A 13,364-nucleotide genomic window follows, 5' to 3' on the forward strand; every position below is an offset into this window, starting at 1 on the left:
CTTGTGTCAAGTGTTAACGCGACCGATGTCTATTGTCTACATAGAAATTAGAAATAATAATTCGGAAAACCCAAAACCTTTAAGATACAACAGTTAACAAGAAACGACGATAATATCCAATTGGCACCATACAATTAATTATTTAAAATATGTATATACATATATATATTAATGTCTTAATAACAGTATTTATAGTCAATAGATTCATTTAGATAGCCTACGATATAGGCTGGGGTATGTAGGGGTCGTTCCGTTGTCAATAGTCAACGTAAGCCAACTAAAAATAAGTCTTATTTAAAACGCTTAGAAACAAAAAAAACTACACTAAAATATGTTTTTAAAAATTTTAAGGAATTGTAATTTTCGTTCACGTTCCTCAAAAAAAAGAATTCGTTCATTTTCCTCGTTCCTTTATTTTTAAAGGAAGCAGTTTCAAGCTTCGTTCCTATAAAAAGAACTCGTTCTTTTGGAACGAATTCCTTCTCAACACTGATACAATGTATGTGGGGACGGAGCAAAGTGAGGTTGATGTAGTCACACGCCTTTAGGAATTATTATAACTAAGTGATGAAATATTAAATATCGGTAGAAATCATTGTACTTAAATCGTATTTATTTATTTGCTAATATTTGATGTTTGTTTATACGTAGTTTTATTCTTTCACAGTCTTAATGACTGGACGTCTGAAGTTCTAGGGATAAACATATAATTGAAATTGTATTATAAAATGTACTTATTATTAATACATCGTATTTGAAATAATAAAGTTAAATAAATGTTTATTAAAATATCCAATTACATAGTTCACGATTACAAAAATTGTCTAGGCCTACTTTATCTCTAAATCTATTTAAATAGTAAATTTAAAGTTATAACCTGCTAATACAATATAATGGCGAATTGTATATAATATGTCAATTGAATATTATCAAAAATCCACATCAATTTTATATGATTTTTTAAATTTATAAAAAAAAAAACATTATTCTAGCCGTATAATTACGTCTTATAATCGATCGTCTTAGATATAATTACTGGATATTTATTTAAATTAGAAATATTTACCGAAAAAGTTAAGGGAAGGACAAAACTGAACCAGAAAGTTTACCAAAAAACTCATTACCTACAAAAATAATATTTAACTACATTTTTTCGGATTTATAGGTTTTTTAAATTTATTTTTTTTAAACACATATTGTTGGTACTATATTATTCTATCTGTTTATTAATACTGCGTTTTTCAAGACTCAAATTACTATCATCTATAGTTATTTTTTGGTAAATGTGAATTTTATAAGTCTTATGAGTTATGTTTAACGATTTTGTTCACGATGCGGTTCACAGATTATGACGGTATTACACGCTGGTAATACAAAGACATAATACGATCTCAAATTTAATAGGCGCATTAAACTTCTAAAATAAACCGCGTAAGTCGTTTTGGTTAGAGTGTTAGACATATACTGTGTCGAAATCCATCGTGATTCCATTCTCCACTAATTATATTCATATATTGTACAATATAATATCGTCATGACTTTGATGTATTTTGCCAACAGCTCTTGCGGATCAAATATATCTATGACGATGATGTGACCGCAACACATTTTTTTTTTTTTTTGCCAACACCATCCAAGTCGTATAGCAGAGATTTTGGGACCACATAACAACCTTATTATGCTCAAAGACGGTGCGGTATAAGCAAGCAACAGATGTTTTATACACATATGGATACAGCTGGAAACAGCTGGCAACAGAAGAGCCGGTTGTGGTGAAGCAGTTTCATGGATACCGGATAGACGATGGCTGAGTCGACGGTGCTGGTCGGTGGATAGCAGGTATATAATATAATGGTATATAAAATACAAAGTCGTGACGGCTATATACCTATATAACATTCATTAATATTCTTCTTGTGTTGGCAACGGTGTATAATAGGTATATCGTATATTGTAGGTATCGTGTTGCGATTCCTTGTTCTAACCCGTTGAAATAGTTAGGGTCTCATGCGACGGTAATATTAAATGTAAGGTACATTAAAATATATTATACAAGTTATGTAATAATTATAATTTGATAAAAAGATAAAACAATGTTGAATGTCCGTTGGTATTTTGGAGATACCATTTGTGACAGAGCAAAATAATTGTTAATTCCAAAAATAATGTTATGCCATCACACAGTTATTAAAAAATTGTATATAGTATAACAATAATATTATGTTGTATATTGTATATTCCGCACTTTTTCGGCTTGCCCGTAGAAAATATTCAAATGCGAATAATAATTACTTGTTATTATTCTTGTCGTAGCTTGGTTCGGTTAGAAAAGGTCCACGGGTTATTACATAACTCAAAGTCAATTACAATACACCTCCCCTTTCATTTTCTTGACGCCTCACCCTCGCACTGTATTATATGAACTTGTCGTCGACACCCAATTAGTGTTATACAACGGTTACGTGACATATTTTGACATACCAACTCCAGTCAAATGTGGTAATGGATGGGTCCATTTTATAATATCTAGTTATGTTATATTTTATTGAGTATATCGGGTTTTTTTTTTAAATATTATTCTTTCACACTCATTTCAAGTAAGCCCCGTTCCCCTTAATTAGATGAGTGTGATATTATTAACTAATATACTACACTGATGACTGACTACCTAAAAAACGGAGAAAATTGACGGGACACCTGGTGCAACATTCATAAAATTTGGTAAATTTCAAAACAATTTTGGGGCTAAAATATTAAACTAATGTATTTGTAAGAGCATTAGGAAGTTAGCTCATAGTTATAATATTTATATGTATATCTTCAGCTAGACGACTTCGTGATTGCACAAAATCAACACTATACACATTTATGTGTATAAAAAATCCAGGCCAATTTCGAATTTGTACCACTGTTCGTACCAACATACTGTAAGGAAAACTATCCAGTGAAGTCGTCTAAACAACGACGGATTTAACATAAATAAATCAGTGATTAATAGAATATATCAAATCTGTTTTGAGTATTCAAAGAGAAAATCCAATTGGAATATTTTGGGGGAGCGTTTTAATATTTATACCAGTCGGTTTCACAGTCCTGCTTCACTTGTTCCACCGCTGTATCTGCTCTCCACATCAAATCTAATAATATACGTTGTACCTTTATCAATAATAGATCAAACGGCTAGAATCCCATATATCATAATATTTTATTTAAAACATTTTTATAACTTTAAGGGTTGAGCTTTTTATAAACTCAGTATTCTGCAATATTGACGGTTTACATAATTAACTTTTATATGCCTACATGTGAGTTGTGAAAACTAATACAAAAGTTTCTGAAAAAGTTATTAAGAAGGCAAAAATAAACGAGGAAAGTTTTTCCTTCAGTATTGTTTTTGCACAGTATTTTTTATTAGACATAATTTTGTTTATTAGAGTGCATTTTTCCAGACTTAAAATTAGTATCATCTACGTTTTTCGTATATCCCCACCTCAACTCTTGATAGATTAATACATGATAAAAAGTTGATGAACTATATGAGCTACACTAATGAAATATTGAATACAACTTACGTTAAGAAATTATACTTTGAGTTCATTTAATTGTTTTCGGTATTTTATATACTTTTTTTTGGAGAACATTTTCAATACTAGGCACGCTTTGAATATGACTATTTTCACCCACCGGTTTGCGACCTTTGGTTCTCCTAAAAAAATGTAATTTTGTCCTCTCGTGTGGGTTATCGAGTTGTTTAACGGTATCTACAATTTAATAGTGGCGATTAGAAGAAACAACCGTAGTTTAATGTTCTCCGACGCGGCATCATAAGTGTTTTTGATGCGTTTACTTTAATACACAATAAATATTATATTATTATTACGGACAATAAATCGGCATGGATGTTGACTCAAAGGTCGGATGAAACGAGAGATAGACACCGCCGTCGTAGTCTGGCACGGAGCATAATAATAATGATGATTATTGTGTCAAAACGGGAAAAAAAGATAAAAAAGCATTAGCATGATAACATAATATACTGAAGAACCCACGCCAGCACATCCGTAATAAAGCCAATCCGGCGTGGACAGTACATCAAGTGCACGTTGTTAAATTGATGTTTTTCTATACTTACTGTATAGTGTGCAGTCGGTTTTTTAAATTGATTTTCTAAAATTGAGTGGACAGCTGTTTAAAAGTATATATTATCGTCAGATAGCTGATGAATATTATGATCTCCATCGAGCAGTTTGTTGCTTTGGCGTTGGTTTGGCAAGTCTGCGGATCGTCTCCAACGGGTGAGTTTTGAGTCTTTTAACGAATTCACTGTTGACGGATCAGTTGTTTAAATATGTCTGTGAAGGGCCAGAAAAATAATTTGAAAAATCGCAAGTTTGTTTTATTTATTAAACACAAAAATATGGAATTATGTAAATAAAAATCGGTTTCCCACAAAACTTAAGAGAAGCCAACCGAATGCGCATCTTTTTGTAATCAGACCTTCTTAAAATAGTAGAAATGTTTGTAAGGCTTTTTCGTTTAATTTCTTATGTTGTGCTTGCAGTTTAATAAGAACAATATTTATTTATTTTTATATTTAAGGGTATGCACCAATGATTACAGAAATATACAGCACACACTTAAACATAGAACAAATAATAAGTTTAAACAACAAATACTCACAATACAAACTTATATTACAATTTAAATTGCGATTTAAAAACAAATTCTAAGACTTTTTGAAAACATTTATGAAGTATTAGAAAAAAAAATATATAATTAAACATGATTAATATCCAATATCTTATTTACCAGATTTTCGATTAAATTTTTCGGTTAAATATATTGTATTGTACAGGATCAATAATATTTTTATAATAAATGCGTAAAATAATAATAATAAATTGATGTAGATTGTAGACGTTTTATGGAAGTTTTCGACACCTAAAATAATGTTGCCAATTACAGTCAGAATGTATTACAAACTTTAAAGAAAATAAAATAAATTTATCTATACTAACTGCAATTTACCAATGCTAATTTTTTCCTTTTAAATTTTTAACGTCTTACTGGTAGTCCAATTTATTATATTATGGTCCTGTTTACCTTTTTCAAGGACAAGGTAGAGTAGAAGCGATTTGTCCTTATTTTCAATTATTAATATTACTGGTGTATTTATTGTCTTCCAGAAGATGGTGATTTGGACCAGTGTTCGCCAAAATTAGCAGATTCATGTTTCAAAAAGCTGTCGGCCGCCTTGAATTGTCACAACACGGACGACTGCGTCGACCCCCCAACGTTATGCTTGTGAGTGTGTTTTTGTTTTGAACAATGTACAATGTAAAAAAGTAAAAAAAAAAAAAAAAAATTGGCGTTTTTTTTCATTGAAGCTTGTTTGACGACTCATTAAACTGTTCGGCCGACATCATCGACGGCGATTGTTCCAAGTCAAACGGTATTGAAAGGTTCGATTCTTGGTTAAGTGGGCTGCGGGCCGTTTATGCTTACACTTGCAGAAAAGATCCAGACGGCAATTACAACCACACGTCGAGTAAGCCTATAAATTTTAAAAAGCCAAAAAAATATACGTTTTTTGCAATACAGATGGAGTACAGAAATCGTTGTTTAAAAATAATCCCGACCCAGTTAGGTTTTTTTAAAATACCCGTATTAAAGTCATATTTTTATACCTTACATATTTAAAAAAACCGTTTATTTTTTTAGACTTGAATTTGTTTTACCCTTTTCTAGACTATTAGCCGACCCTTAAAATCCGCAACTCCGTATAAGGTTGAAATTAATGGCTAACGACATAACCCAACACGATACTACTGCATCATTATTCTGCAAAAATTTGATTTAGTAAAAAAAATGAGTTTTGAAACGCTTTCAAGCGATAATAATTAGCCACGTTAGTGTTTTTTTTTCTCAACTTTAACTTGTTTAAAATCTTTATTTAATCTAAATATCTATGCATAGTTATGCTACATAAATTTAATTTTTATATAAAAAAAAAATAGATTATAGATAACACTGTGTATGAAAAATAATAAAAATTAATATTTCGGATCATACACATGTTATTTTTAACTAAACGTCAATCATCTAAATTCCTATAAATGTTTGTTATTTACTTATATCATACGACTTAGTAGTCCATAGAATTTTAGTCAAAATTATCGTTTCTTTTTATTTTTGCGATTCATGTAAACCAGTCTATTAATAATTATTTAATAATACGGATCAGGATTTAATAGGTAATTTTATTGTAAACGTAAACATTCAATTTTGTCGACTAAGCTCAAAATTAACCGTTTTTTTCATTTCCATATAAGTAACTAATAATAAATAGAATGTTCCAACAGTTATATTTTCTCATTAATTTCTCAAATATATATATATATATTTTCTCAAATAATTTCATTGGCAAAACAATTTAAATTCAAACGGTCTTAGGTTTTAAATGTCCGAGTTTCATTTATTACTTTATCTGTAGACATTTTTCTTTTTGTTTTCTGTCGAAAAAAAAATAATACAAAATGTACACATAAGGTGACCTTTGTACAATTTCTTGATGACTACTATTAATTTGACAGTGTTAAGAGTAGGGTAGTAGTGATTATCACAAGGTTTTTATTCTACAAATGATAATAGGTGGCCGTATTATCCGCATAGGAATTAATTAGAGGCCAAGGCGATCATTTTTGTAAGGACCTATTATATTATGTTTATCAACAATCGAACTGGTAACTACCGAATGTAACACTTTGTGTAATGTATGAGTGGCAGTTTATGTGTTAGCCATGGAACACAAACAATGGGTTCGAAAAGACTATTAGGTTTGGGGTAAAGGCGATTTCACAATTTCGATTTGTGATAACTAGTTTTCGAAAACCTATTCGATTTAACGACACTCTTGGCAATAGAAAACTTATCGCGGTTAACTATCGCCTAACGTTATCTTATCCAAATCTTTGTCGTTTAACGGTGTTAGACTTTCGAATCACGTTCCAATGACAACGTGGACACTCTCAGGCCACGTCGTACCGTATTTGTTTTATATTTAAATACATAATCAAGCGTACCGTCCGTCTCGTGTTAAACAATAGGAGGGAAATTAAAAATAAAATACATGCATGTCTTGTGTACAATAAACCAATAGCAAATGACCGTTGTTTTTATTGAAATCTCTTTGTCATAATATCACATAAGAATAAATAGCGTCGAGTCAGTGATGACTGAACAAACAGTGACTGTAGAAACAGTTGTCATCATTGAGAAGACCCCACACATACATGAGTTGAAAATTAGCCCTAAAGAACCGTTTAAATTTGTAATTTATTCCATGATCATTTAAAATAGACCAAGTATAATTTCCGTATTAACTATTTAAATAAAAACCTAGTCATTGCGTTAGTGAGAATAAAAATAATTAGTAGGTGCGTTTCTCGACGCTATAAAATTATGAACTCTTGCTTTGATAATGTCGTTAAAGTTGACAATTTCCATATTTGTTGTTTTCAGGCGTTTTCAATAACGAATGTTGGAATCGTAAGCAATTCGTCTCTTGCGTTGGAGAAACTTTGAACATACATCATGTCGTGGACTTGCTTAACACCGCGTTCGATTACAAAAAATGCGTGTAAGTTGATACACATAAAAAAAAATGTATAATAGAATGATCCAAAACAGATGGGCGACCGTGTTCTAAAGAAACTCGTCACGTTTAGGCGAAACGCAAAATCAATATTAAAAATAATTAAAACTCCCAACGATTGATTCCATACAAAATTATGCGTTATTTCAAAGAAGCCGGTGACTTACTTAATGTAGGTTGTTAAGTTAGGGTACCAGTTGAGTAATTTTTTCTCCTACAGCAATTCATTATCCCTGTTGATACGATAAAATGAAAATCGATTGCTAAGTATGTATTTCGGTTTTCCTGAGTTGAGGACACATAGTCGGTTTTGGACTATTGTCCTTTGTTCGTCACTGTGGTAAAAAATGATCTCCAGTATAGTTTATGAACGTCGTTAATGGTGTAAACCAAACTAAGCATCGATCAAAGCTAAAATTATTGATCGGATTCCTATTAATGTGCAATTTCAATTAGCCTTCTACTTTTATCTTATATTCGTTTCATTTTAGTGTACACTGTACAGATATTGATTCGAGTGTATTTGTTTTTTTTTCATCGGCATATATAGGTTACCTATGTCCCCGAAAATTGATCCAACTCAAAGTTCTAATACAAAAAAGCGATATTTTGATCACTAGTTTTGTATTCATGCATAAGATATTGATTGGCAGGATTTTCTGCTTTCCTCTTCTCGGATCAGAAATAATTTACTCAACTAACACTTAACTACTTAACGATACAAAAGTACAACCTGTTTGTAATTATATTTCATAAATCATGTTAATTAATTTTCTTGCAGCCGTACGATCATCTCCATGTCTACTTGCAACGCCATATCGCATTCTACCATGTGTAGCAAATTTCACGACGCGTTCCTCAACGATTTGATATCCATATTTTTCCTACAACATAAGTGCAACTTCGAAGAAGTAAAAAGCGGAGCGGAGTCTTCTCGGACACCACAATTGGCTGTTTATTATGTTGCTTTGGCCGCCGTGATTACTTTGTCCGGCTTCATTCACAACAATGTAAAATATTAAAACAAATTGTGTTTTGTAAACTTTGAAACCGAATGTGTTATGCTCTCATGACAGATGACTATTTTATTGGCGTACAAGTTGTATAGAATAATATTATTTTAACTTTTATAAAATTTAGTGTAAGCCGTAAATCGAATATTCGAATTTTTTTTTTTTTTTTAAACAGTTGCACCACTGCTAATCATGTATTCACAATGTTGTGAAAGTAGGTAAAAATCTGAGTATTCAGAATTTTATCAAGTTGAAAACTAAGTTATAAGTTTCAAAATCCTATTAAAAAATTGAACCCTTCCAGGTTAAAATACGGATTTCGGCCAGTCAATCTCATCTCAGAAAAAATTTGACTGTTTGTTGAGAGGTTAAAATATATTGAATCCATTGGCACAAATGATGGAGGTAGGGGCTTGGAGAGTATCAATTCTATGCCCTTAAACAAACAACTTAATATCCTTTAAGCAGTTTTGATTGTTGAAATGAACTCGAAAGAGAGATTCGAACAGTCTGAACTCTATATTATATTGCTTCGTTACTAAGAATAAACGTTTCCGGTGATCGTGTGTGCTTTTTGTTGAGAAAACTCTGTTGATAAATGATTAACGGCGTATCGGCCGAGTTACTAATGAACTCGTCGAAACGTACAGCGAAGGCGTAACATCATATAGATACCTCTATAACATAATATAGTGTTTTCAGTGTCATTAAGTCGACCGAAACGCATTGGACCGAATATCATGCGTCTTAAAATATAATATAACGAAGATCGGAGCCGTTGTAGGTGTCTTTATTATTGTCAAGATCGGAGAACTCGGTTCATCGCTTCGGTTAAAGTCGAGGTAGTCCACGTGGAACCTCGTCCTCCTCCCCAAAGTCTTGCGGACCGTATTATTATTGTATACATTCCAATTACGGTGATAAAAGGCATATAATGGTATATGTATCTCTAACACACTGGGGGATGAATGTTCACTTATTTCCGACGCTCCAAGCACACAATTCACCGAAAATGACGTTTCCCGTGTCGTCTAGTAGTATCATTTCTAGAATATTATTTTTATTTTTAACCCGCGTTATCGGCAAGTCCATAATAATCATATTATATTGTTGTTATATTGGTGTAGAAGTTCGGTTCGCGACTGGCGACCAATGAAAAGTTTATTTATAACGGTACAAGACGCTATTCTTGTACAAGCTAGACCCTAAACAAGAGACTTAATTGCTAATAAAACAGCTGCAAAACAGTTGGCCTTAAGCATTACACAGCAAACACCGTGTTACGGTAATTGGATCATTAAATTAAGGAGCTGCCTAATAATATTAATGAAAATATTTGTGCCCTACAAATAAATGAATTACCGTAGAACCCTAACGATCCGCAGTCAAGACTAAAAACATATTATATTAAGTAAAAAATGAATATTTATGTTCTACCTTTGGCAGCAGTTTTAGAATTTAAAATGTGACAGAGGGTGAACCACTGTATAAGCTACTTGTAGTGTATTAATTGGTTTAGATTTTTTTATTAAAGAGCTTACAGAATTAATTTTAATAGATAAATGCCATTTTAAATATTTTGTTTACAGTCTCTATAAAAAAAAAAAAAATCATTGCTAATGCATGGGTTTTTTGTTTGAAGTTTAATCTAATATTATTTATACTGAATTAAGTTAACAAAATATGGCCCTATTGATCGTTTTTTTGTAGACACAACTAATCTAAGATATACTTCGAGTTTTACCTAGAAAATAAGTCAATTATAAACAAAAAAAAGTCCAAAAGTTTTTTACAATTAATCAAAGAATAATACAATAATTCGTTTTACATTTTTTGCGACTCTGTAATGCTCATTTAAGTTGTACTTTTGTAAAATACAGAAATGTGCTATTATGAAGGAGTACTTTAAACATTTTTATTGCATGTTATGATGTTTTTATTTATTAATCAATAATTGATTTATTCTGAATATTATGCTATAAATGGTATTCCAACGAACAACTATTTTGCAATTAATGAAAATAGGTTAGCATCGAAACTAAAATAAAATTATAAATAATTTAATAACGTTGATGCATTAGTAAACGGAACTGTGCGTGTATCTCCGTTATTAGAGTTTGTTCTATTTCGACATTAATAACTAAAACCTTTTTTTTTAATCATTTTTATTACTATGTCCATTAGGTGGACAGTGTCTGCGTCAACCCAAATAGCCTAACTACACCCTGCGAGGATAACGGAATTGTCGGTTCTCATCGTTAGCTTTTATTGGAGAATAATTTAGAACTTTTGAAATTAAAATTAAATATATTATAGTATTTTACTTGAAAACTTTATCAAAAGGCTATAAAAAAATAATTAATTTGGTCGTAATTGTAAGACTAGGTTTCTTATTTTTACAAAGCTTAAAAATTAGTTATAACTTTTTTTTTACTAAAAACTTTTATAATTTAGGTAAAAATATTATTAGCCTTGTTTTATAATGAGTTATATCCGTAAAATAAAAATGTTTAAATTTTAATAGGATATAAAGAAAACAAAAAAATAGTTCGACCTTTCAGTAGTGTACTTATTATAAATTAAATTTTCAAAAAAAAATTTTTAAGAAAAATACTACTCTTTAAAATGATCTTGTTTTTTTTTAAATTAAATAGTTAAACAATTCTTTTTGTACTCTACCTTGCAGTTTTTTGGAATAAACGGGTGATTTGGGATGATAGCAACGACCGTAAACGAAATAGTTGACTTAGAAAACTCGGTTAATCGATTCGAAGACGTTAAGTATTCTGTATTTTATTACAAAGTAAAATCATTATAACAAAAAGTAGCTAGGTATTTCAGTGTGATCGTAACTTTTTCGCGGTTATGTAATCTAATAGAACACCAGCAATGCACACCGGAGAGCAGTCGTTCTTGTACGACATTTGTTTAAAGAGTTTCACGCATTTGACAAGTTTAGTATCGCACAAAAGAATCCACAAGGGAGAGAAACCGTTCCATTGTGGAGTCTGTCACAAGTATTTTGCAACCTCGGGGAATAGACATTTCCACGAAAAGCACACACACACACACACACACACAAAACATTTCGTTTTAAAGTCATTCCAAAGTGAAGTTGATCTCAAGTCGATAAGTCATGCGGTTTCTAAAAGAACACCTGCACACGTGTTACGATAAGTGAAGTACTCTATGTTATTTACTTCAATGCGTAGCTGAGAAAGTATTGTTTTTACAATGATTTGTTTTTATTTTTTTTGTGTCTGTACTCATGATATCTTCTTAACAAATGAACCGATTTATTCGTGTAGAAACTCTATAGATCAGAAATCGTAACTTAAAGGTACTTATTGGGCCAAAACTTAAAAAAAAAATCACTTTTTCCCCTTTAAAAACGAAAAAAACGCTCAAAAGTGTTTTTAAAAATAGTCAAATTAGTTCCAAATTGGTATGGAATATTTTTTAAACATAGTACTATCGATACACATTGAAAAACCCAAAAGATATCATAAACCCTTTCCCCTAAACATTTTTTCTTTATTTCCTTTTTTCATACATACCTAACCTGACCTTACAGTGTAGTTTTATGGTCATTTCATCCAAATCTAACTTGTCGATGAATTGCTGTATCAATCTAATCAGGATCTTAGATCAAACGATATAGTCGTGCAATCGCATCGACTATCGTTAGTCTTGCGAGTCTGGACTCTGGAGTCTAGACCCTTTTTAAAATTGTTTAGATACTGAGTACATCTTTTAACGCCCTACACCAGTTCTCTCTTAAAATTATTGCATTTTTTCTTTTTAATAACATTTTTGATAATGCTGTATTACAATATTCATTTTTTTTTAAATATTAATTTTTAGACCTTTCTAGAGTTTTATCCACTTTTAAAATATTAATGGTAACGTACATATTTTATTAACTTATTATATTAAGAATAGTTTGCTGAACATTTTGACTGGTCAATAACTAGTTTTGAATTAATAGTTTTAATGTTTACACTATTTACGCAATTTGAGGTCACTCACACTTGAGTAGCTTGACTGGTTCGCTAACGTTTCGAAATATTTGTATATTCCATCTTCAGGGATTACCTCAAGTTGTGCAAATAATGCAAATACTATACTTGAGTTTTAATAATTTTTTTAGTTTTAAAGTTCAAAGGAGAAAGGATGGAGTGTAGGCTTATTTTTATCTGCACGCATTACTCAACCGCACTACATTTCCAGTTCTGAATTTTAAACTCTTAAGTAACTACAAACATAATCGACAGCATGCATAGTCTAAAAAAAAATGCTAGGTATATTTTTAGATCCTAACAATTAGTTATCGAGTAGCACAAAGGAATATTGCGATAAGTCATGACGATGAATGCTGTATTAGTCTACTATTACGTCTACAAATATTTCTATGGTTTAGTCAATGACGGTGAACCGTTTGTTGTCTGTATGTACCTCATCATGTGTGTGTGTGCGTATTGTACAGTTTGGTCAGTACGTTGAACAAAAGGTGTGGGTCTAATTATTGTGTTAAACGGCAAACCGTATCTCTGACAAACACGACCTTTGAGCCGGAGTATGGCCTACCTCTTAATTTGTCGAACGCCTCTATAGTTTCCTTCGGTGTATGAACTATCTAGATAACGAGAAAAAAAACGAAATGCCATTGCTGTTCTCAAATGCGTTCAGTATCAAAA

At 31.2% G+C, this 13,364-nt stretch overlaps 1 protein-coding gene across 2 annotated transcripts; it reads left to right on the forward strand.

Annotated features, from left to right (window-relative positions):
* Window positions 1-4,044: 4,044 nt before the first annotated feature.
* Window positions 4,045-8,829, forward strand: LOC126836781 (uncharacterized). Of its 2 annotated transcripts, none has more exons than XM_050570420.1 (5): window positions 4,045-4,295; window positions 5,190-5,304; window positions 5,388-5,548; window positions 7,522-7,639; window positions 8,436-8,829. In XM_050570420.1, the coding sequence occupies exons 1-5, from the start codon at window positions 4,220-4,222 to the stop codon at window positions 8,674-8,676; spliced, it is 711 nt and encodes a 236-aa protein (XP_050426377.1). In that variant the 5' UTR covers window positions 4,045-4,219; the 3' UTR covers window positions 8,677-8,829. The 2 variants fall into 2 exon arrangements, with proteins under 2 accessions (XP_050426377.1, XP_050426376.1); XM_050570419.1 differs by having other exon boundaries at window positions 4,051-4,295; window positions 5,187-5,304; window positions 8,436-8,827.
* Window positions 8,830-13,364: the final 4,535 nt, after the last annotated feature.

This window comes from Adelges cooleyi, unplaced genomic scaffold, assembly GCF_023614345.1.
Source record: "Adelges cooleyi isolate 19-005CV unplaced genomic scaffold, UGA_ACOO_1.1 ACOO_flye_CR_arks_rails_tigmint_CR_PRNA_247, whole genome shotgun sequence".
Lineage (NCBI taxonomy): Eukaryota > Metazoa > Arthropoda > Insecta > Hemiptera > Adelgidae > Adelges > Adelges cooleyi.